This window comes from Talpa occidentalis, unplaced genomic scaffold, assembly GCF_014898055.3.
Source record: "Talpa occidentalis isolate TD23 unplaced genomic scaffold, MPIMG_talOcc4v2.1 talOcc4.2, whole genome shotgun sequence".
Taxonomy (NCBI): Eukaryota; Metazoa; Chordata; class Mammalia; order Eulipotyphla; family Talpidae; genus Talpa; species Talpa occidentalis.
The window spans coordinates 78,128,429-78,154,338 of NW_023602073.1; the positions used below are offsets into that span (position 1 = coordinate 78,128,429).

General features: G+C 38.1%; 2 protein-coding genes across 6 annotated transcripts in view; one reads left to right on the plus strand and one right to left on the minus strand.

The window, feature by feature from the left end:
* Positions 1-12,513: 12,513 nt before the first annotated feature.
* LOC119251451 (collagen alpha-1(III) chain-like) lies at positions 12,514-13,604 on the minus strand. Its single transcript, XM_037518735.1, has 2 exons — positions 12,979-13,604; positions 12,514-12,844 (listed from the first exon to the last, which is right to left on the minus strand). The coding sequence occupies exons 1-2, from the start codon at positions 13,602-13,604 to the stop codon at positions 12,514-12,516; spliced, it is 957 nt and encodes a 318-aa protein (XP_037374632.1).
* The window catches only part of PHF3 (PHD finger protein 3), a 77,222-nt gene continuing 64,056 nt past the window's right edge, over positions 12,745-25,910 (plus strand). The window contains exons 1-2 of one of the 5 annotated variants that reach the window (XM_037519923.2): positions 12,904-13,068; positions 24,326-24,594. In XM_037519923.2, coding sequence (XP_037375820.1) covers positions 24,351-24,594 — 244 coding nt within the window. In that variant the 5' untranslated portion in view covers positions 12,904-13,068; positions 24,326-24,350. Of the gene's footprint in view, positions 13,069-13,508; positions 13,697-13,719; positions 13,736-24,325; positions 24,595-25,910 lie in introns of those variants that run through there. The other 4 variants (XM_054698905.1, XM_054698906.1, XM_037519924.1 and 1 more) reach the window with 4 other exon arrangements.

A 25,910-nucleotide genomic window follows, 5' to 3' on the forward strand; every position in this document is an offset into this window, starting at 1 on the left:
TTTTTTCTGAGTTATGTAGCCAAAAATTAATAAAACTTAGTTCAGATTTTACCACATTTTACCAGGCTCTGCAAAGCACTGTGCCATATTCTGAATTTAAAAAATAAAGGCATTAAATAAGAGCATTAAAGAAACTAACAAAAACTGCCAATGGTGTTATTTAGTTTATTTTCTGTTAAAATGTATTACTATATTGAATATACAATTTTTGCAAGACAGAGTTTGTAATTAGGAGAGAAAATTATCTCTCCTAATAAGAACACATCAACATGGAATTATTTTTCCCAATCTCATTTCCCCAAACAAGACATTTCCATACTTGCAGTGAAGTGTGAAATTCTGAAGGTGTAACACAGAATAGGAGGCGTCATCTATTATCCATTTGTTTCTCAAAACTGCTTCTGGATGTTACCTTTATACTTTATATCTAAGGCCCAAGCTGGCTTCCATTTCCTCCACACATCAGAAATGCTTAAATTCCCAGCTTCAAACAAATGCTTCCCCGGCTTCCCAGGACTGCCAATCACTTTAAGTACTGCCAGCTCTAATTTCTTGAATTAAAATCAATCCCCTTTAATACTTTTCTGCTACTGTGAAAGTTTATCCACATTATGTCACAGTCCCCATTTCTGAGTCATACTTTGTCATCTATCCGGAACCTTCATTCTTTCTTATTTAGGGTACTTGATTTCATTAGTCCCCTTCCAAAATCTGGATTCAAAACCTTAAGTCTTGTTTGAGACAAAGAGTTAGGAAGTGGGAGGGAGAGGGGCCAATGGAAGGGAGGGAAGAGCACAAAGGATTATGGTGATGGTTCTTGGGTGCTATGGTGGTGGGAGAACTATAGGCACTACACGGGAGGGGAGAACAATGATGTAAGAAAATAAAATTTAAAAAATAAAACAAAAAACCCTAAGTCTGAATCACTGTTGAGTTTCTAATTCAGTGCCAAATGCCTGCCTGCCTGAACCTCTTTGTAGCCCTCAATGTTGACCCTTGCTGGTTCTGTCCTATTGACTCCCAACACCCCCTACCCAATACTCCTGTCCTCTACTTAGTGGTCAATTGTCATTTCAGTCTACTCTCCCTGAAGCGCGATACCCTCTGGGTACATGTACCTTTCCCTATGCTGTTGAACCAAGATGCTATTTCACAAAATTACATGTAGAATGTTTTACCTCCTGGATGAATGAATTAAGCAATGAAAATTGTTTTAGAAGTAAAACATTTACTTAAAATATTCTAACCTGTCTTAATCTTTTAATGTGATAGGTTGCAGTAACCAATAGCAATTAACAACTAATCATGGTGTGACAACATACATCAGAAGAGGTCTGATCCTATACCTTTGAATCATATACAGTGTTGTAAACCAATGATAGTTACCTCAATTGAAAAAAAAAAAAGAGGAATTGGGGGTCTCCCTGGTGGTGCAGGGGTTAAAGACAGCTCTATCAAGCTATGAAGTGGGCCACTGCAGCCTGAGTTCGAGTTCATTTCCAGGCTAGCCAGGGAGCTAACCCACATGGTGCAGCAGACCTCTCCATTCTCACCCACTGCTCCCCTCAGCAGTGTAGTTCAGTATATCTGCCTGTTCTGCTCCCCACTCTCTCTGGTGAATCCTCTCACCCCTCCCCTCCCTCACACACACCTGGCCTGCACCCCAGCTCTTGTATGCATAAATAAATCTTTTTTTTTTTTTAAAAAGGACTTTATAGAGAGACAAATTCCCTAAGAGGCAATAGAGAACAGAATGAAAAAGTGTTTGAGAGAACAGATAATAGTATGAAATAAAGAGAAAGAAATATTTCTTCCAAAAGGAAGACTTGGATATGACTTAATAAGAGAGAGATAATTTTTTTTTTCTTTTAAGATTGGAGCTATTGAGTGAGAGTTCCTTTCTCTGCTGAGGATTTGAGTTCAATACCTGCTAACAGGAGAGGAGAAAGTCAATCTTGGGAGTGTGTGGTGACTAACAAGCAAAGGAAAATAAACCAAGAACTAAGGAGAAAGGAATAAAAAGGAAGAGAGGGTTGGAAAAATGACCCTAATGACATTTGAGTCCCTGGTTCCATTCATCTTTAATGCAAGTTTTTCTGTTTTTCTGAATAAAGTTCGTTTACATAAACCAACACATACTTTTTTGACCTAAATTAGTTTCCTAAACTGCGATTTTTGATTGGCAAACAGGCATCATAATGAATCTGATTACAGAGATACTATTTGTTGGGTTTTTTTTTTTTAAGATTTATTTATGTATACAAGAGCTGGGGGGTGCAGGGCAGAGGTACAGGGGTTGAAAGGATTCACCAAAGACAGAGTGGGGAACAGGACAGGCAGACTGACTGAAATACATTGCTGAGGGGAGCAGCGGGTGAGTCAGGAGAGGTCTGCTGCACCATGTGGGTCACCTCCCTGGCAGGGGATCCTACTCCTGCTGCAATCAGTGGCTATGGATAGCTTCATAGTGCTGCATCTTAACCCCTTGAGACACCAGGAAGACCCCTGATTAGAGACACTCTTTGGAATCTTACTCAGATACTAACTTTATTAATCTCAGCAAAACTAATGATCTTTTTAATGTTTGATTTGGTCATTTTTAAATTAATTTTTAATCATTCTTCCTTGGGAATCATGCTTTCTAACCTTCTTTCGAAGGTTGTTATTCCACAATTTGAAGACTGAGAAATAATAATGCATAGGTAGGATTCCCAGGAACAAGGATTACACATGCTTGTTCTTCAAATAGACAGTAACTAAAAAGTTCAGATAAATCACTTGTATTTTGAAGACTGAAGTCAGTACACTAAGTTTTACATAAGTGTGTGTGTGTGTGTGTGTGTGTGTGTGTGTATGTATGAAAGAAAGAAACCACCATAACACAAAAAATGAAGTTAATTTAACTTTTAAGCAATGAAAACTAGCAAGGCAGTATACTGGGTTGATTTACAAAAATGGTGCATTTCCTGTTTGTGGAAAGAATGAAAGAGTATACAGTATTAATTATTTTCCCCCCAAAGCAAGTTTTTAATGATGGGATAAAAGTGCTCAGCTGCTCTAAACTATTCCTGTATTTAACAAACATTGATTGTTCTCTCTTGATGGACATAACATTGTCAAGGGCCAGACCAAGACACTATGCACACAAAAAGAGGAAACAGGGAGCTTTCATTATTAGTAGTAAAACCTAGAAACCAGGGGCTGGCAAGTAGTCCTATCCTCTCTTCCACTTTTTTTTTTTTAAATATTTATTTATTTAGGCATACAGGAATTGGGGTGTAGGTCAGAGGTGCCGGGAGTGAGAGGATTCACCAGAGACAGAGTGGGGAACAGAACAGGCAGACTGACTGAAACACACTGCGGAGGGGAACAGCAGGCGAGACAGGAGAGTTCTGCCCCCCTCAGCAGTGTAACTCAGTAAATCTGCCTGTTCTGCTTCCCACTCTGACTCTGGTGAATCCTCCCAGTCTTCCGTCTCTGGCCTATACCCCAGTTCTTCCCCAAAATAAGTAAAATCTTAAAAACAACAACAACAGCAACAACAAAGTCCTGTCCAGATTGAAAGAGAGAAGTCAAAGCCTAGACACCATCTATCAATGAAAGGGAAGAAAAAATCATATTGTAAGATAAGTAGGTAGAATGAGAGATATTGTTGTGCCTATTTTTGGAATAAAATAATCTGTTACTCTACATGTTTCTTTTGACATTCATTTTTTCCTCCTTTGTTCAAATCAATTACTCCATTTTCCCCTTTGTTTTACTTATTGATCTAGTGGTTCTTTATGAATTCTACTTGTTTGTATTTTGACTATGAATTTTAAATTCTTCTAGTTTTTTTTTTTTTTTGGTGCCTCTTGTCATACAAAGTTTCAAGTGTTATTGTACCCAGTTTATCAGTTTTCCTTTGTGGATTATGGTGTTTGTGCTTTAAGAAATTCTTCCTTGAGCCTTCCTAGTGGCACAGGGGTTAAGTCTTGGTGCTGATGGACTGTTGCCAGCGACTGCAGCATGAGTTCAATGCCCAGCCAGGGAGCTGACCCACTAGGAAAACTCTCCTATCTTGTCCTCTGCTCCCCTCTGCAGTGTATTTCAGTAGAACTGCCTGTTCTGCTTCCCACTCTATCTCTGGTGAACCCTCTCACCTCCCGCACCTCTGGCCTACACCAAAGTTCTCCTATGCATAAATAAATAAAAATAAATCTTTTTTAAAAAAGAGAAAAAAATTCTTCCTTGGAGCCCATTTGCTTGATTATGTCTTCATAGAGAAGGGAATAACAATCTTAAGATTACTTTTGAAAATAATCAGAAATCTTTTAAGTAGTAAACAATGCTTTATATCAAAGGATTGTCTTAAAATATATACATAACAAATCAAATCCAGGACTAAAAATAAACCTGTACTTTAGTCAATCACTACTAGAGAAGAAGGAAAACTTAACTCCTTTAGCACATCACCATCAGCGGTACCTACAATGACAGACCAAGTCACAAAAACATGTAGCTCCTCTAAAATATCAGTTGAAAGTATGGGCCTCCCCCGTGGCACAGCGGTTGAGTGCTGGGTTACGAAGCTGCCCGTGGCCTCTGCAGCACCAGTTTGATCCCCGGCTCCTCCCCAGCTACCGGAGGAGAGTCCCGCATTGGCATGCAGACCTCTCCTGCTGCCCACTGCTCCCCTCAGCAGTGTATTTTGGTCCTTCTGCCTGTTCTGCTCCCTGCTCTGGCTCTGGTGAATTCTCTCACCCTCCCCCACTTCTGATTGTACCCAGTGCTTGTATAAATAAATAAATAAACAAACAAATCTTTAAAAAAAAAAAAAAGTAAATCATTGAAACACCTGTTAAATGCTTAGTTTCACAAATGCATATAAAGTGACCATAAGGGCAACATAGTGTTGAACAATAATTTTAATTTTTTTCCTTGCACTGTCAAAATAAGAGGTTGTAGTTCTTGCACGTGAAATGTTGCTGGCATGGAGGTGGAGGTAGAGTCCATTTAGGATATCATACACTGACTCAGTTGCTCTTCTCTGCAAATTGTTCTAATGATTTCAGAAATCCTTAAATCTACTCACCAGCCTTACCTTCTACCATTCTTGCTTTACCATTTATGGCACTGAAATTTTTCTACCTCATTCAGATACTAACCTCTTGAATCCCTTTCGCATTACACATTATCTCCTTCCTATCATTATTTCCTGTTACCCAGTTGTAGTACAGTATACATCATTATTACTTCCTAAAAACTCTATTCAACTGATTGTTTCTCTCTTCTCTACTACACTTGTCTAGCAAATCTCAACTTAAATTGAATCCAATGGTCCACATTTTCAGAGCTTGTGCCTGAGCAGCTGACTTGCTGGGGGAAATCATGCAACCCAGCTAGTTTGTCTCATTTTAAGCTATAATCACAAATCTTAAATAGGCACCCAACACTACCCAGAATATCTCATCCATCTCCCTTGGAAAGCTTGCTTTTCCACTCAGAGACATAAACTTCACTGCTTCTCCTTCTCATATATCTAATATGCTTCTGTTGCTAACTCTTGATCATTACTAAAGAACTTATCCATCATCTCACAACAACAAACCAATACGTTTACCTGCATCTTTACCCGCTCTTCCCTCTTGTTAAAATGGTGAGATTATTGTTATACCTATGTAAGTTTGCTATGGGGCAAATCTGGGGACAAAGGGAATGACCAGGTTTGTGAGTCTTCACCCATACTCTTAAAACATAGGAAAAGACACAAAAGCAGATTTGCATCGGGATTGCGAAAAGGAGAACTAAGAGATAGAAGGAAAAGAAAATTTATTGGCCAGCACATGGCAGGATGCTGTCTATTTTACCAGTCTATAGCATCCGCTAAGCAGAGACAGGAGTGTGGAAAGATAGTGGCCCACCTGTGTTCAGTCATTTTAAGGTCAACTTGGAAGGTCTGCTCTGCACCTAGTTTCCAACAGCCCCTTTCAGGGAGTCTGAGGTTCAGTTTAGAAAGCTCCACCTTTTATCATCAAGTTGGCTATGAGCACCACTCACTGGTTTGGAGGGCACTATTGTTCCTCTTATAAGGTCATGGGCTTATCGTTAGTGGACAAACTGAACACACACACACACAATTTCTCCTGCTATTGCTTCATTTCAATGCTTCCCTTAACAACAAAATTTCTCCGCTCAGCTGTTATACACATTATCTCTGCTTTCATGTCTATTAGTGATCATTAGCCACTGTTTCTCCTTTAATATCTATGGAGGAAGCTTTAGCTGCAAATCCACCTGTCTTTATTATCAAGCTTGAGACTGTTCCTTTGTTTTTTATGCACCAAAGTTATCATATGACTTGCACATCTTTTGTCACGCACTATGAGTCAAAACTGTTATGAGTACTCTAAAATGAGTTACATACGGAAAATTTCAGCAAAAGAAAACACACATTTAACAGAATATAATTGAGAAGAAGAGCAAAACTTTAAGTGCCTGGGAGGGTGTTCAACATACTTTTCACTAATGCATATTAACTAAAAATTTACAACTTACTTTGTCTAGAGTCAGTTTTCAGTGTCTTAGAGTGTGCAGTTGCACTCAGAACATACACAAATACACAAATATATCCATGTCTACTATAATGGACTGCTTTATATATGCATAATCTTAAAGAAAAAATTCAGAACCAAATAACATTATTTACAAAAAGGTACTGTATGGCGAAAAGTATTAATCAAATGAATTAGGCAACATGCTCACTGCTAGGGACATAGAAATGAAATGACATGCCAATTTGCCAAGAGCTCAAATCCTAATGGGAAAGGCGGGAGCCTAATCAGTTCTATAACAGAGGTGTGTACAGGATAAAAAGTGGAAAGTAAAGTACTGTACTTTAGGAAAGAGACAAAATAGGAAAGATTTTGCAAAAAATACATCCTGTGACAGATAGGATTTTCCACTTGAAGCAGCAGCACAGACAAATAAATGTAGGCCTAAAATCATACAACTTAATTATGAGGAGTTTGGTGATTGGACCATAGGAAGCAAGAAAAAGACTGGTGAGTTGAAAAATGTACATATTTGAAGGTTTTTATACATGTTGTCAATTTTTTTGGTAGAAATTAATTTACATTCCATCCTCAGTATATGACATTTTATCTGTGCCCACATCAACACTGAGTAGGGACATTTTTTAAGATTTTACCTATCTGACAAATAATATATAGAGTATGAAGTTGGTAATTTTCTGATACATTTATTAAACATTTTCTTCTTGAATATCGATTATATCTGGAAATTCTTTTGTCATCAAGTGTGAGGTTGGAATACAACTGTCTCTTCCACTAGCTGTTGCCAGTTATGACAACCTGTATCAGTCCTTTCCTATAGACTTGAGTTGTCACCTTTCTTTGAGACAAAATTTTTATGTACATTAATTTTTCTGCTTCTAGATTTTCTTTTTAACAGCTTTATTGAGATGTAAGTCCACATTCCATGCAATTAACCCACTTAAAATGTTTTGCTGGTGGAAGTGGTAGAGTAATATATATATGAAGAGGTACGAATTTATTTCTCTAATTCATACACATGTTGTGAACCAATGTTATCTCAATAAAGAAAAAACAAAAATAAAGAAATTACGTGTCCAATTTAATAGTTTGGGGCATAATTATATTATTGTTTCTTGTCAAATTGTGGGCAAATGTATATAATATAAAAATTGCCATTTTCACCATTTTGAGCATATAATTCAATAGCATTAATACATTGATAAACTTGTACTGTTTCCAAAAAATTTTCATAATCCAAACAAAAACTATATAACCAGTAAGCTAAAAATCTCCCTTTTCCACTGTTCCTTGACTTCTTATTCTGTTAATTGGTCCTATATTTCCCAGACAATCTCATGCTGTATTGATTATGATTAATATATATCCATATATATATATTCTTATACTTGGATTAAACAGTTCACCTACTTCAGCACATAATCAAAAAAGTTTTGATAACTCTAGTAACTCTTTTATTCTCCTAGATTAACTCTAAAGTTCACTTGCCAAATTAAAGATGCATTATTTTAGGGAGAATTGACATGTTCATTCTGTTTTTTTTTCCCTTCATAGAGTGTAATATATATTTTCATTTATTCAAATTTCCTTTAAAAATAAATTTTATTGAGAACATTTACATACCATATGATTCACCCATTTAAAGTGTACACTTTGGGGCCTCCCTTGTGGTGTAAGGGGTTAAGACGCATTCTATGAAGCTCTCCGCAGCCTCTACAGTGCGAGTTCAATCCCTGGCCTGCCAGGGAGCAACCCTCATGGCGCAGCAGACCTCTCCTGTCTCACCCTCTGCTCCCCTTAGCAGTGTATTTCAGTCAATCTGCCTATTCTGTTCCCCGCTCTGTCTGGTGAATCCTCTCACACCTCTGGCCTGTACCCCAGCTCTGGCCTGTACCCCAGCTCTTGTATGCAAATCTTGTATGCAAATCTAATTAAATAAATCTTTAAAAAAATAAGTGTACAATTCAATTGTAGATTCAGTTAACCATCGTGGCAGTCAATTTTAGAACATTTTTTTTTCACTTTGAAAGAAATTCTATACCCTCAGTCATTACCTCTAAGATACAGTGGTAGGTGGGATGGTGGTGGTGCTTTAGGGTCAGTTGGGACCATAGCATTCCTGAGAGAAGACTTAAGGTTGAAAGACAGTATATATGTGTGTAGAAAACAGTAAGAAATTAGATGCTGCTGTATTATAATTATAAAAGCAGAGACTATGGAGAGAAGAGGCTGAAGAGTTGATGAAAGACCAATTCCAAAGGTTCTTGATGACCATATTAAGAAATTTTTATTCTTTTACTTTGAAGAACCAAGGAAGGATGCCAAATAGGCAAATGACATCACAGTCATTTTTATTTTTAAAAAGATTTTATTTTGTATTTACTTATGCATACTAGAACTGGGCTGTAGGCCACAGTGTGGGGGTGAAAAGATTCACCAGAGACAGATTTGGGAGCAAAACAGACTGATCTACTGAAATACACTGCTTAGAGGGGCAGCAGGCAAGACAGGAGAGGTCTGCTGTGCCATGTGGGTTAGCTCCCTGGCCAGGGATCAAACTCATGCTACAGTGGCTGGTGATAGCTTGATAGTGCTGAGACTAACCCCTGAGCCACAAGGGAGGCCTCATAATCACTTTTGATTTCAGTTATTTTTATGGCTAGAATATGCCCAACCAAATAATGAATCATTTGCAATTCGTAAAACACACCAAATCATCTGGAACTTTCTTGATATTGAGGCATACCCTCTGCCCCTGTCCACTGCAGCCCTGGTAAAGCATAAATACATGTCTTATGCGGCAGCTGCCGTCAGAGCATTTACCAGGTTGCATTGTAATTGTCCATTAGCCCACCTTTCTTACTCTTTTGATTTCCTTGAGGCCAGGAACAATACCTTTACCTCTAAAACCCACTGGAGTCTTTCCATTTTTTCCTAGGAAAAAATGTAGTTGTAAATTGGTATGGAGAATAATGAAGAGGATTAAAAGAAGTTAGAGCATACAATTTAGTTAATGAGAGAACTGGTTAGAATATTGGTCTCAGGTCACACTTTGCTCCTTCATTGTACCTTGGAGTTGCTGAAGTCTGCAAAGGTGCTTTTATGCTATGCCAAACTGGGTGCACGGACAAGCTAGCCTTTCTAAGCTACCCTGAACTTTGGTATGCTGGGCAAATTATTTACCCTGGGATGGAGCGTGCACTTCTTTTTTTACCCATTGTTTTTTTCTAAAAGCCTGAATGACTGGAAATCATCTTTTTTGGAGAAAGTAGGTAAAGAAATGTGTGGGAAGGGACCAAGTCTGACCTGAGGAACAAAGTGTTCTGGATTAAGCCTCTAAGTTCCAAGATGATCTTGATAAAATGAGTTTAGGAAAATTTTGATCCCACTGTTTGATCTCATGTTAAGAATAAATTTATAGTTATTTTAAACTAGCATGAAAGTGTGTCTGGGTAAACAGAAAGTGTTTTCCAGAAAAACCCATTAAATAAATTTAATACTTTTATTGGTTTCCTATTCAGTGAAGTTAATTTTTCAACTTATTTTAATGTTTACTCTAGTGAACTTATATTGTAGGGACCAATATTACAGTGATGACAAGTATTTTTCATATCAAAATTAACTTTTACCTCTGCATCATGAGCTGTCTTCCATGGCCTCATTCGCTGTCATGCTCAAATTTCCTTGGCAAAGTTTGCAAAATCCAAATTTTGTCAGTTTTCATCCTTTCATATATTTTTAAGTCAATTACAAATATTGTCAATTTTAGTCATGTTAGTTGCCTTGCTTTGCATTCTATCAAATTTAATTTTCCTAAGTTAATTTGCAGTTTTTAATGTTACTAATAGGGTCTAATTTCCCTACTAGCAGTTTAATCACATTCCCAATATAATTATGCACGTTCCTTCTTCTAGTAACCTTGCTTGGATTGGGTAAAAGAGAGTTCGTGTTCATGTCTGTGTAGGGGCAGGAAGGGCACAGATGTGGTAGGGAGGAAGAAACCAGGTACATGGCACGCAGGGGTGGGGGTGGGGGTGGGAGAGCGGGCCAGGAGGCCAGAAGGCCTTCAGGCCCCAGGCAAGACTTCACGCTGGACTTCTCTGGCTTCTTTTCTCCCCTTCTCGCTCCTGCCTCTCTCCTGCTTCTGCTTCTCTTCCTGACTATCTCAATACTCCTCCCATGGCCCATAGAAGTAAACAAGACAACAATGTAACGATGTCAGGTGCCCCATCAGGCAGGGCAATCCTAATGGTGGGGGGGGGGGGGTCAGAAAAGCCTGAAAACCATTTACCCTACAGTCTGGAAGTAAAAAGCAAAGATTATTAGTGGATAAAGGTAAATCTGGGTGCTTGGCTGATTCAAGTTAATAGAATCAAAGCATCATGCTTCATGGCAAGCTTGTAGGGTTTTATAGGATTAGAAATCTTTGTTTTGTAAATGTAACAGGCTTATGGATCCTGTATTTTCTTATACTTCTATTTTGTGTTTTCATAAATTTATGAAAATTTCTCTAAGATAAAATGTCCCCAATTCTTCTAAGGGAATTTTCTGTCCAGTCAATTTCTACAGTGAGCTCTACTCTAATGAATTCCTTCAGAGTTAAATTTTGCTTATACCAAAAATCTTGTTTCCTAATGCCTATTTGAAATTTCATATTGAGTTCCAGAACAAGAGTAAGGATAATTTGATACTATATTTATTTGTGCAATTCATCCCAGGTATTCCAAGTGAAAAAAAATCTTTGATTACTCATTTCTATTTGTCTTTCTCAAAAGAACCCCATCAAAAATTGTAAAATGAAGTTTTGAGGAATTGATGAATCAAGGCAGGAGATGGAATTCTAGGATTCCGGTAGAATTAGGACAGTGTAACCTTTGCAGAAGAGCTCTTGTCATTGGGAGTGCTTGAATTACCAGAAGACTGGAGACAGTAAAGAATAGAGCTTCACCACAGGCCTGTGAGCTATTATTCTACATTGCACAAATCTTACAATGTGGCCTGTGGTTGGTGTGAGGCTTAAATCTACAAGTAATGGTTTTAGAAGAGCACAGCAGGTGCTGGCTATCATTCTTTAGTAGGTGCTGTAATGGTCTCTGCAGATTTAAGATACAATTCCTGTCTTTCAAGGGCTCATTTTGGTCAGGGTGATGGCTAGCACCAATTACCTCACAGTGCTTATTAAGGGCAGAGATAAGGGTCAGCCTTCGCTGCTGTAGAAGCACATAACCTAGACCAGCGTTTTCACATATTTTGGTCTCAGGACACGTGCAAGCGCGTGCATGCACACACACACACACTCTCAGTGAGGGACTTCAAAAAGGTTTTGTTTGCATGGGTTAGTTTCCATCTTTTGATATTTCCTGTCTTAGTAATTATACCTGAGAAAAATCAAAACATTAAAAAAGCCCAAACCCGTTGTTGTTATAAATAACACATGTATTATGAAAAATACATTTCCAAGAAATTTGATGGAAAGAGTGGCTGTTACTTGAAATTTTGCAAATTTCTTCCATATCCGATTTAATGGAAGACAGTTGCACTGTCACACCTGCTTCCAAATTTAGTCGGCTGCTACAAGTAGCTTTGATTGAAGATGAAGAAAAATTGGTTTTATACATTATGTATGCCAAACAAAGCTCCTCTAAAAGGTCAGGAGGACCCCTCAGCTGATCTGGCCACACTTTGCGAAATGGTGACTTAGGCCAGGAATATCTCCTGGCAACTTGAGTCCTGAAGAAAATCAGTTCTCGAGGGGCAAAGTAAAGGTGGACGTGGTGAAACATGCAGTTATTGTGCAGATCCAGAGCAGGGATGCTTGGGCAAGGGGCTTATCTACTCCACCCTATACCACGAACCACCAGTTCATGAAAACCACCCGGGGTGTGGGGTGCAGACTGTCCATCAATAGAGTATTAATTACGAAGTCCTAGTGCTTATACGATCGAGAAGATGAGCCCATTCACGGCCTCACTCTTCCAGGCCGCCCCCGAGGCGAAGGCTGGAGGCCCGCGGGCGGCGCCGCGTCCTCACCAGGCAGGGAGGGGCGCGGAAGCGCGGCGGAGCGCGAGGTCCCAGGCCCCATGGAGGCGCGGCGCGGAAGGGCACGCAGCGCGCAGGCGCGGCGACGGCGGCGGCGCAGGCCACGGCCTCGGGAACGGTAAACAGTGAGATCACGTGACGCGGCCCCGCTCCTGCCCCCGCGCAGCCGCTGCACGCCGATGGCTGCGGGGTCTCGCGTCGCCGCACGGTCCCCACGAGGCGAGCGACCCTCGGGCCCTGGGTGGCGGCGGCTGCAACGAGGAGAAGCAGGGCGTCGCGGAAGCCGAGACGGTGTCGTCAGCAGCCGCCGCTCGGCCCCGTGAGGGAAAGCGGCCGTGGCAGCGACGCCGACGTCCTGCGCGTACCCCCTCTCCGCGGCACCCACCGGGCCCCCTCCTCCTCCCGCTCGGCGGCGGCGGCAGCGGCCACCATCTTCCTCTTGCTGCCAGTGGTAGCGCTCGTCTGGCGGAGCTGGGTGAGTGGCGGCTTCGGCCGCGGCCAGGGAGACGGGCAATCCTCCCCTCCCCCAACCCCTTCCACACGCACGGCGCCTCCGCGGGCCTCCCCGCCCCTCCCGCGGCGGACACGCCGCGCCTTTCTCCCGCGCGGCGGGGAAAGCTCTCCGGCCTCTTGCGCAGCGTCCTCGGCCTGCCCGGGCCGTGCCTCTCCCGCCCCGCCGTGCGGACCGCGGGCTGGGGAGGGAGCCTCGCCGGCGAGGTAACCGGGCGGAGGGCCGGGACTTCGGCCTCTCCCCGCCCCAGCCGCGGGGTCCTCGGGAGGGGGTGGGGGGGGAGTGTGCGCCGCCGGCGCGCGGGCGCGCAGGCCGGGAGGCGCGGCGATCGCTGCCTGAAAGGCCCGGCCCGCAGGCCCACCGACCCGGCCGGCCCGGCCTTTCCCTCCCCGGGATCCCCGGCTGCAAGCTTTAGGCCTTGGGTCCGGGCAGCTGGGACGGGCTTTCATGGCCAGGCCGAGCCCGGTCCCGGCTCTTGAAGAGTGGAATTGGCGCTCCATCCCTCCATCCGCTACTGCGCGCTTTGTGCTCGGGACCCAAACTGTCGACTGCTTTTGCTGACTTTGAAATGAGAAGCCTAGACTCTTACCTGGTGATAATTCGTGTAATTTAATGAACCACTTGTCGATCCGTGCGTGTTAATGGTGCTAAATAACTGGTCACCTGACACCGGGGGGGAGCCGGGGAGGAGAGAAAGGGAGAGTGTGTTGGCTCGGTGCACTGTCCAGTGGTCCCGCTCTCCCCCAGCAGGGTATTGCTGGGCCCGAGGACCTTTTTTTTCTATTCGGAAAAATGCCTTTCTTGGAGACTCTTCGAGGTAATTAGAGTGTGATGATTTGTGCTGCTCACGAATGATTCGCACAATATGACCATGGTTTGTCATTAATGTAAATGGCAAAAGCGCTTTAAGATCTGCTTAGACCTAATCTTCATTACGTGTACAGGTAGCCAGTTCAAAATGAAACATCAGTCATTGATCATTCCCCAAATACGAACTTTATCTTCTTATTTTAAGTTAAAAAAAGGTAAACTAGCAATACTTAGGGAGTTCATTGTTCTACTTAATGTTTTGGAGTCGAACTTGTCTTTTTATCTAATTGGTTGTTTGAGATCTTCCAAAATTGTGCCTCCATTTCTCATTCATTTCGTACCATTTTTTTGAATCCTTGAATGAAGTGTTTGGGATTGTGAAAATGTTAGTAGGAAATGTGTCTATTGTGGTAGGAATGATATGTGAGTCATTTTAGGAAATCTTTGCCGCTTTCATCTGACTTTGAATTTATGCTTTGGTTCCAGAGCACAGAAGGTGTTGTGTAGACAGTATTATTTCAAACAGTAACTTTTAACCTTCAAATTTATTTTTTCTTCCCCAATTCTTCCGTTTACTGGCTATATATACAGTGAATTTTTTCTCCATCATAATTACTATTACTTTAAAAAAAATACTTATTTTCCCCCATCATAATATTTTATTGGGGGTGTGTGTGCATTTAGGAGTTATTATTGCACTGATTAAGCCATACATGTTCAGTTATTCATTTACGTCTTAGTAGCAAAACACTTAAACTCAGCTGAAGTGGACTCGTTTTTAAGTATGTAGAATTACAGACTTAGATTTTAAATCTCACTTGATATTTGCATTGGTAATTTGTTTAAAGGATAACAAATGATTTGGTGATGGGAATAGTTTCCCCCTGTTCCTTTATGCTTTGTAGGTCCATTTATTGAAAAACATAAAAATTAATTTATTTTATCCTTTGGGAGGTTAGTGAGCTTCCTTATCTGTTATACTAACTTAAGCATTTCATGCTCTTGGATAGACCTCAGATACCTTTGTCAGATTGATCATAGGGTAGACTCCTGTATTGTGTATGTTTCGTCAAATCTATGAAAAATGGTCTGTGTAAATCTGGGTGAAAAATCGCTTTGGCAAAACGCAAATTTCGTGATAGAAAAATGGAAATTGTCTTCAAATTAATCATTTTAAATCATGCTGTTAAGCTATATATTGCAGTGGGTTTTGGAATCAGCTAGGAGAGGTTGATAATCTTGGATTATGTGATTATTAATAAAACTATTGTTATAAATTGGAAGGCAGAAAGTGACAATTTGGATTACTACAAAATGATCTTAAATTAGGTTTTTACATATGCATTATATTTGGGGAAACAGGTGAAGGTAAATTAAGTATATAGTTCTTTTTTGGCTACTAAATGAAGATATATTGTGGTTATCTTCCTTGATGTGGTAATATGATATTTACCTTTTTCATAGATTTTGCTTTGTTTTTTAAAATTGAAGTAACATTGCTTTTTCACATACAAGTTTCAGATGTGCATTGTTGAAAATCAACATTTATACTACACATTTTGCTTTCTTAAGTGTGCACTGTTTTTTTTTTAAACAGATTTTTCATGAAATTAGTTTTGGCTGGAGGTAAGATCTGTATTTAATGAGATAATGAGGTTTACTGTGTGGCATCTCAGCTTGTGGGTTACCTATAATCAGTTAACTATGTAGTATCAGGGAGTTCAGGGTTCATCATGTGTTGATTTCTAAATATTTTTATTCATCCAAATATTTCAGGAATTCTTTAACAAGTGGTGCTGTTTTTCTTTTTCTTCTGGAACAGTACATCTTGGGCTCTTATTTCTACTTAGTATCTTTTAAGAATCCTTGAGTATTTTTTAAGAAACATGGGTTTCTATTTTTTAACTGCAAAAATAACTTAGCAAGTTATTGCACAATTATGATACTGTTGCATTTTTGAGAACAGTAAATACATTCTTTAATTGTTGCCTTTGATTACACAGCGAAAGATACTGAGAGTATTTGATACTAGCTATTTCAGATGTAGGAACTTAATACACAAGGAACATAATCTAAATTGAGAAACAACATTCAAAAACAGGAGATTTTAGATCAGTGTATTAAGAGTTGAAAAAAGAGGATATTTCAAGAGTAATGTGGCATTGTATGAGGACTTGCCAAATGTATGATTATTGCCATGCATTGTGTATTTAATTTAAATAATTTTTTAGTGGTCAGGAAATTTATTTATTTTTCTTTTATGGGATATCACTGAGAAAGGGGAAAGGGGGTTTAAAATTTTAGGATCATTTGTATAATGGAGAGGAGGTGAAGAGGTAGTTAAGTAGAACTTTCAAAATACCACTCATAGGCCTCTGGGGTGGCACAGGGCTTATGTCTGAGTGCTATCAAGCTATTGCCACTTCGTCATGAGTTCCATCCCCCGGCCAGAGAGCTGACCCACATGGCACAGCAGACCTCTTTTGTCTCACCTGCTGCTACTCAGCAGTGTATTTCAGTAGATCAGCCTGTTCTGTCTCTGGTGAATCCTCTCAACCCCCCCCCCCCCAGCCCCCAAATGGCCTAGTTTGACCTAGACCCAACTTTTTGAATGCATAAATAAATAAAATAAATCTTTAAAAAAAGTATCATTTAGAAGTTTTAATCTGATGGCACAATCTAACTTTAGTAAAGTTTTGAATGGCACAGTAGAATATAAGGAAAAGCCACACAATTTTTTTGTAATTCATTCATAATTTGTGTGAGCTGAGCACACAAAAACATTCCAAAATTGTACACTGAAAATAAGTCTCAAACTGTATAGTTGAAAACTTCCTAACTGATGATTATAGACATTGAGAATAGTGATTTAGTTTTTAGTCTGTAGGGGATGGCTAAGTGCACATTTCCTAATTTATTTTAGAAGGGTACCTCATTTTATTGCCGGTAGTTTTTTAAGAGACTTCATTCATGATATGTTGATAACATAAACATTAATAAGTTGTTCAGGTAGAGTACATGAAATATGGTAGCTTGAAAGTATAGATTCAGGAATCACTGCCTGGATCCCAGTTTGGGTCTACTGGGTATGTGGCCTGGGGCAAATTACGTAATGGTCTAGACCTTACTTTGCTTATCTCTAAGATAGAAATATTAATGGCACCTACCTCACAGGGTTGTTGTGAGGAACTAATGATTTAATGTATATGATATACTTAGCGTGGAGTCTGGCACATACTACAGTGTTAAGTACGTTTTAATGTGGACTGTTATTATATAGGCCATGGTTTTAATGGGGAGTTACTTCCACTCTTCCCTAAACTGATGATGCTCCCCATAATGTCAGTAGGATATAGTTGTAAACTTTGAAGTAATCTCCTACTACTGGGTTAGTGTAATTCTGCTTTTGAAATTTCAACTTGCACTTGATAGGTTTTATACTTCTGTTTTGGTGTTCATACAGAGATACTTTGGAATCCGTCTATAGTCTCTTTTATCTGCTAAATTCAGAAAACAAATTCCTATGAAGTCTTGCTAATAGAGTCTAATCAATGAAACTGAACCAGAATTTGAGAGATATGTATAGAGCAGATGACTAGATTGCATTGCTTTGTAGAATATATTTTGTAGACTTGTGGGATAAGGCAATGTGTTGACCATTTAGTGAATTCCTTGACTCTATCCTGGAAGGATAATCTATTATTCTTTCTTAATGTTCTTATACTATAGTGGTTAAGAACTGACGATTGTCAGTTCTGTCATTTAGCTGACACAGTTAGCTCTGTCATTCTGTGATAGGGGGCGTAACTTTACTAAGGTTTAGCCCTTTGTAAACTGAGAATACTAATAGTACCTCTTTAATTGTGTGGTTTTAAAGATGAGGTGCATTTAAGTTTTAGCATGGTGGCACATAACACACATTCAATAAATTTAACTTTATGAAAAGATAATACAAAGTAGTGGTAAGTGCATTGATGTGAATGAAATTTTGTGGGTTCAAATTTCACTTCTGCCACATATAGCAAGTAATTTAATTTTTCTGATCTCAGTTTCAAGTTTCTTATGTTGTATGATTAGGATTGTAATAGAGCATTTTTGCAAGGATTAAATTAGTAAATTAAATGTAGGGTTTCTTAACCTTGACACATAATTCTTTATTGTGGGGTTTTCCTATTGTATTGTAGTATATTCACTAGATGCCAGTTGTGATGACCAAAACTGTCTTAGATGGTCATAAGTCTTGAGGAGTGACAAAATCACCTGATTGAGAATAACTGATGTAAATAAAGCATGTGAAACAGTGCCTAGCATGAAGTTAGAATGCACTTAGTTTTATGTCTTATCCTCATCATTAGTAGTCATCATTTACCTTTCTACAGCTGCTGCTGATTAGAAATTTGTATATAGTAAGCATGCCCGATGAATCAACAGCTTGATTTAAACTAGGTTAGGAACTGCAGGCCATTGATCAGTTGCATTCTCAGGGCCTTTGCACTTAGGTGTTTGCCTGCATCCATGCTGTTTGTGCGTGGAGCACTCCCATATCATGTATTGCCCTCTTAGCAAGGCTTTCATTTATCATCATGTACAGAAAGAATGCCTTCCCCCACCCTCTCATCACTATTAACCTTTTAATATTTCTTCATAGATTTTAAGATCTCCTGATACATGTTTGTCCCTGTCCCCCTCTCACTTCTCTCACCCCCTCCATAACACTCCCCTGTAATCTCCATTCTCTTTCTCTCATGCACATACAAGAATATAGACTACAGGAGCCAGGATTTCATCATGGGATAACCTTTAGGGTCTTTGATAGCCTTAGTGATTTATTATTAGGCTTATATGTACTATTTAAAAAAATACTACGGCAACATACGTTGTTTTACTTTGAAGATGTGTCTGAAAAGTTGAATCAGTTGTAATTTACTCTTAATTTAAAGAGCAATTTTGTAGAAGTACACTTTTTTTAAATTGTTGGTACTGTCTAAATCTTTCTGCATTTTGTTGATATATGAAACACTTAGAACTAACAGTATGCACAGTTTTATCAGTGTGAGCTGAATTTGCCTGTAGTATAATTTTCCAACAGATTAAATAAACATTTAAAAGTGAGAAATGTCTTTGAACTTAGAAGAGATTTTATTTGGAATGTTAGTTCTAATTCTTTAATTGTATTCTGAAATTTTGTACATGGTCCTTTAGGGTCAAACTCAGTCATTCATAATTAGCTCTTTTGCCTGCAATATCCTCTGGACCTTCAGGATCCAGCTCACATAGCCTCTCCTTATCTGTTCTTGGTTTCATGAATTTCATCTTCCTCTGAGAGACTATCTGCAACCTCTCAGTATGACGCTTTCTTATTTTGTGATGTTTACATTTGCGTTTGTTTGTCTTTATTCTATCCAGATTGCGAATTCCTTGAATTGGAAGCAGTTTGTTTTCCTCATACCTGTAATACTTTATAGTGGATGCTAAAAATACATGAATAAATTTGAATTAAACAGATTATTAAATTCCCTGACGTAGCCGTAAACATTTTGCTGTCTTTAAACACAAGGCATAACGCAAGTTAAACTGTAAAGCCAGAAATAATTTCTAATATTTGGTATATGTTTTCTCAGATTATTAGTACTCATTTAACTGCACAAAACATATCATTACCCTAAGACATACCTAGATAGACTTGTCATGTTTTTTTAAATTTATAATATCAAATATGAAGAAACATTTAGTTTCAATGTAAGAAACATGAATTCATTTAAATCAAGCAGTCTGTTTAAGAAATACTAAGTTAGTTTTTTTCCCAAAGATTTATTTATTTTTATACAAGAACCGGGGTACAGGCCAGAGGCACTGGAGGGTGAGAGGATTCACGAGAGACAGAGCAGGGAGCAGAACAGGCAGATGGACAGAAATACACTGCTGAGTGTCAGCAGGCGTGACAGGAGAGGTCCGCTGCACTATGTGGGTATCTGCCTGGCCAGCTGGGAATCGAACCCACACTGCAGAGGCTGCAGAGGCTGCGGACAGCTTCACAGTGCTATGCTCAACCTGCTGTGCCACCGGGGAGGCCCCTAAATTATTTTTTAAATTTCTTCCTTAATTAGAAATTAGATCTGAGTATTTTTGTATATCTGCATTACTTGGCATTTCAGGGCATTGTAATTTAGAGTAGTTTTCATCTTTAGAAATAGTTTATTTTGGGATGATTTTGGATTTATAGAAAAGACACAAAGTTCCCCTATCCATTTTCTTTGGTGTTACATTTGACATAATGCCTTTATCAGAACTAGAGATTAACATTGGTATGTTACTCTTCACTAAATTCCAGACGTTATTCTATTAATAATATCATTAGTTTTCCCATTACTTTTTTCTATTCATGTTCCAAGTCAGGGTTGCATAATAGTGCATCAGATTAGTGTATTCATGTCAGGTGATTTAATATTTCTGTATCTGGCTAACATTTGTGTTTTGGTTTAGTATGGGGAGTTTTTATTTTATTTTTGGTAATGAGCATTTGATATCTGAAACTGATTTTTTAAAAAATAAAATTATGTTCCAGATAGTTATAGGATGGCTGTAAACTATCATTAGGACACATGTACTTGGGATGTCCCAAAACTAGTTGGAAGTGTTTATGAAAATCAGTTTTACTAATTTATAGCAATTTCACAAAACATTAGTTATGCGATCTCCTGTAGAAATTGTCTTCTTCGGACCTATACGTTTGGGGTGCTTTATACTGTATTCTGTCTTGGAAGATTCTCAGTTTCTTTGGTTTATTAAAAGTTCCTCACACAATTGTAACTGCTTCATAAACTGTCAAATAAGTAAGATATTGTTAAAGAAATGAAAGTTTGTTATATCCAGACTTTCTAAACATTTGATGGTGAAATCCATTTTTCTGATAAGCTTGTTTAAATCGAGGGAAACACACTTTATAAGTCATACTAGTTTTGACTAAAAAAAAGTTTCTGAAAAGTTAACTCATTTATAATATGCTCTTCTTTCTTTTTTAAATTGATCTTTAAAGATTAAATGTTGTCTTGTTGAGATTAAACAAGATGCCACAGGATCTGAAGGCACTTTTACTAAAGATGTTTGGGGATGGTTTGCTAATATCAATTTTAGTGAAAGCTATTTAGATCATTATTTGGAAATGGCTGAAATTCCTTAGAGCTTTGTGATTTCCAACCATGTGACCTTTGCTTCTGAATGTGGTGAATGTCTCTACAATTTGAAAACTCATAGCCAGAAGTCAGTGCAAAAGATCTCAGGTGAAGTTTATAGAATTTACCAGATTCGTGCTGCTGTGGAATGAGTGCATTTACAGTAGATTTAGCTTAGTGTTTTTAGAAGGAAAGTTAACCATTTGTTTTTAAAGCTAGAAATGTATTTTTTTCTTATTTTTCATTCATTTGAGGAAAAAAGTTACTTTTTGGGATGCAACTCTGAACAGGAGATTGTTTTGATATGCGGTGAACTTCAGATTCCAGCATACCTAAAATGAATGAATTTATTGGTAATTCTATCCACTTAATTTTGTAAACATTTAGTAAATTTTTGTACATTTTTAATTACCAGAAACTTTCTGAATTAAAATTTCTTTGGAACTAAAACCATTAGTGAGGGCCTCCCTGGTGGCACAGCAGTTGAGCGCTGGGTGGCGAAGCTGTCCACAGCCTCTGCAGCGGCCGGTTTGATACCCTGCTGCCCAGCGAGGGTCCCACGTGGTGCGCAGACCTCCCCTGCCTCGCCCGCTGCTCCCCTCAGCAGTGTATTTCGTCGGTCTGCCTGTTCTGTTCCTCGCTCTGGCTCTGGTGAATCCTCTCACCCTCCCGAGCTTCTGACTGTACCCAGTGCTTGTATAAATAAATAGATAGATTTAAAAAAATAAATAAATAATACCATTAGTGAAAGTAATTGGTGAATGTGTGATCTTTGAGCCTTTCTTAGAGACTGTGATCAGATAGCTTTAGGAAATTAAAACTTTCGCTGACTTTTCATCAGCATTGTGAGTTAATTTTCTTTTAATGTCCTTAATAATACATGTTGATAACCGGCATGTTAATAGTATAGTTAGTTACTATTTTGCTATTTCAGTGTTTTATTAGTACTTTAATATAAATAATTGAAAATTTGTGAGGAGACACTGAAACCCCTGATTAAAAGTGAATTAACTTCTATAAGTGAGGAAATTTTCTTTCTCTTTAAAAAAAATTGAGTTCCAATAAACCACATCCATTTAAAATGAACACATTGATTTTTTTGTGTGGATATATATACTCATAAACTCACTACTATAATTAAGAATTGGGATATTCCCATCATCCCCCAAATTACCTTCTTGTCTCTTTGCAGTTCATTCCACTGTTAATCTAAGGCCCCAGACAACCATTGATTTGTTGGGAAATTATAGAATATTGTTTTTATTTATTTTTGAATATTGTTTTTAAAGAAGCGCTACTATAGATACACTTCTTTGAAGGTAGCATGTCCTCTGTCCCAATTGTATGCACTCACCTTGGATTGCAGGTCTCAGTGTTCTGTGAACTGAACTTCCTCAGTGGGGGAGTGTGGAAACTAGGGGTAAAACTGAGTAGCCAGGGGAAGTTATATAACACCAAAGACAGTTGGGCTCTGAGGGGGCTCTTGTTTCTGTGGCATTGACTTGCACCCAGGGATTTGGGGGATGAGTTGGAGGGAGATGTATGGAGCAGAGATATATATAGACACTTGGAAGAGACACATGGGAAGGCTGTCCTTAGCAGAAGCAGTGGCAGCTGTTACCCTGATTTTGCATTTTCTTTTGTTCTTTTTGTCCCAGACCTGCCTTACCAGACTTGTGGCAAGCTGTCTGGCCTCAGCTGTCCCTCTTCGGGCCATCCCTGTTTGGCCGGGCATTTACCCAGGAGGGCATGGGTATTTTTGGCAGTTATTTTGGGAAATTATTATTTTTCTTCTCTTTTTCTATGTACAGTAAATCTATTAAAGAGCTGTCACACTAATAGATTTCTTTGCTTTTTTGCACACTGATGGCCAGATCCCTTTAGACCCCTGCCTCCCTTAACAGTTTGGGTTCCCTGCTTGTCCTTCAGTTGCTTGCTGTTAATGAGTTCAATCTTGTGAATTTCTAGCTCCTTAATTCATTGTGAAAGGGTAAGAGTTATGAACATAGGCTGTAGAATCTTGAAAACCTGGGTTTGAATCTTGGTTCTATTTCATGCTTTGGGGGAAGACATTTAAGTAATTTTAATATATTTAATTTGTGAAACAAAAATAATAGAGTTTTTATTATTGGAGAACAAGTTAATTAAATATAGGTAAAATGTTTGGCAGCTTATAATATATACCAGTACATTGTAGAGTATCTTTGAAATTCTTCTTCTATAGAGGATAGAATTCAAGGTTATTAAAGAAAATTTTGGAAGAATTGGAGCTACTTTAAGGAACTTTGGCGCCCAAGATATTCTGGGTTAATTTATCCTAGAAAATGGAATTTTAATAGATTTTTTTTGTTGAACCCCTACCCCCAAATGTGTTGGGTTGGTTCAGTTTTCTCTAAAATCCATATTGAAAATAATTCAACTTCTGATAATTGAGACTTTAGAGCATGAGGATGTCCTTTGTATTGTACATACAGTTTACGTAGAAGACTAGCTTCATAATCTGTTTAGACCACACATCTCTAAAATAAATCCTCTGATATGTTGTTTCTTGTCAGTTACAGCATTAATCCTAAAAACCCCAGCTCCCCCTCCCCACCCCCAAATCTGTGTGTATGTGCATGTCAGTGCCTATGGGTGTATAGTTTATTGAGTTTTGATTTGTTGGGTTTAGGGTCATTGTATCTTTCCGTTTTTTCCCTGCCTCCACAAAGAACTTTTTGTGTGTTTATATTATCTTCCTTTATGTAACTTAAAGGCTTCATAAATAAAGCAAGGCAATTTTACAGTTTTAATAGATACGGGGTAATAATTTAAATGGTTTGCTATTAGTGCTTTTATGTGGACTTTATTGTAAAAGCAGTGTCTGATTTTCAATTTATGAAAATGTAATGGTTAAAAACATGTGGTATTTATGCTTTAAGCCATGTAATTCTTTCAAATGTGTCAATTAATTAACTATATACATAGGTTTTTTTCCTCCTCCTAAAAATAATGAGTTGAGTAAACATTTAATAGGATTTCTGGTAAAATGATATTCTACATGCATGATGAAGAAACATTATGTAGTACAGATTTGTTCTACATATCCAAATGTATATTCTAAAAACAGTGAGGGCTTTTTAAAAAACAATTCAGAAAACATTGTGTTCTTAGACTCAAAACTATTAAAATAATTTGGTTTTAGGTGATTATCAATTGATAGCTTTATTTCTTATGGTATTTTTTTTGTCTTTCTATAGGGCTGAAAGACACACAGAAGTCTTCATGGATATAGTTGATACATTTAATCATTTAATTCCTACTGAACACTTAGATGATGCCCTATTTCTAGGATCCAACCTGGAGAATGAAGTCTGTGAGGATTTTAGTACAAGTCAAAATGTCTTAGAGGACTCGCTGAAGAACATGCTCAGCGATAAGGATCCTATGCTAGGATCTGCAAGTAACCAGTTCTGTTTGCCTGTTTTGGATAGCAATGATCCCAATTTCCAGATGCCTTGTTCAACAGGTAATTCTTACTTTTTTTTTTTTTTTTTTAGTCTGCAATTTAAAATAAAAACAATTTTCAGCAGCATCTTTTTTTTTTTTTTTTTTTTTTTTTGGATGAGAGTAGTACATTTAGGGTTCTTTTCTTTGAATTTAGAGCTTTTCCAGGCATCAGAATTAGAATTTAACTAAATTTTCTTTCAAGGAGTGTGGAATTTATGAGACTAGGGTAACATATATTATCCAAAGTGGGGCATTTTTTGAGAATTTCAGGGGGTGCTGTTATAATTATATCATGACAGCAGGTATAAATTGGAATTCTCCCTAATATAGGGATTGCCTAAAATTATGACATGATGCCACCTTGAGCTGCTAGAGTCAAGGGCAGTAGCTGATTTGACCTTTCTTAGTGTCCCTTCTGTTCTTCATATTTAATATATCATGCAATCCCACCAGATTTTTCAGTATTTTATACATGTATTTCAAATCCAGAGAAAGAACTCTAGACCTGTGCTGTCCAACATAATAACCACTAGCCACATACAACTGTCACTTTAGAAGAGTCTTGTCCTAACTGAGATGTGCTGTAAAATGCACACTAGATTCTAAAGATTCAGTATGAGGAAAATAATGTAAAATATTTCATTCGATTTTTTTTTTAATGTGATTAACGTGTTGAAGTTATATCTTGAATTTTTTCAGTTAAATAAAATTTTGTTGAAATTAATTTCACCTGTTTTCTTTTAACCTTTTCTTTAAAGTGACTACTTGAAAATTTAAAATTACATATATGGCTTGCATTGTATTTCCATTGGATAGCACTGATCTAAGATCCATAGTTGAGAGATTGAAGCTAGTAACTTTCTAGAAAGCTAGACTAATTCATAAGAAATTACGTGAGAGAAATATATTTATAGTTTTTTTTAAAAATAAAGCAAAATCATATGGTAAACTTTGGGGCAAGTAGTTATTCTTTAAGGTAAAATTAGATAAAAGAAAGTTTCAAAGGGGGAAGTAAGGCTTTCCCTCATTATTCCCTGGAGTAGCTCAACAGATTTATGTGGTGTTGGTCTGTTTTTCAATGACTCTAGACTTCTGCACTAGTTTTTCATTATATTGTTCATTTCCTTTTAATATTTTCTACCTAATATTGCAATATTAAAGTTTGAAATAGGTGGCTTGCTATTCATCCATAAATTGTCAAATTACTCTGCCCAAAGATCTCCACACTTTGGCTACTGAAAGTCTTCATTTGAATTGCTGTTATAGTGTATTTTTGAATTATCTACATTGTGTTGTGTTACCATATAGGTTTACATTGTTTTTGTTGTTGTATTC

Bases quoted from the DNA above. Each gene is read 5' to 3' on its own strand.
- LOC119251451 (XM_037518735.1), bottom strand. From the start codon at position 13,604: ATGGAGCGCCAATTCCACTCTTCAAGAGCCGGGACCGGGCTCGGCCTG. The intron at 12,845-12,978 runs GTGGGTGCCGCG...TCCTCGTTGCAG, and splicing joins CGGGAGGAGGAGGGGGCCCG to CCGCCGCCACCCAGGGCCCG.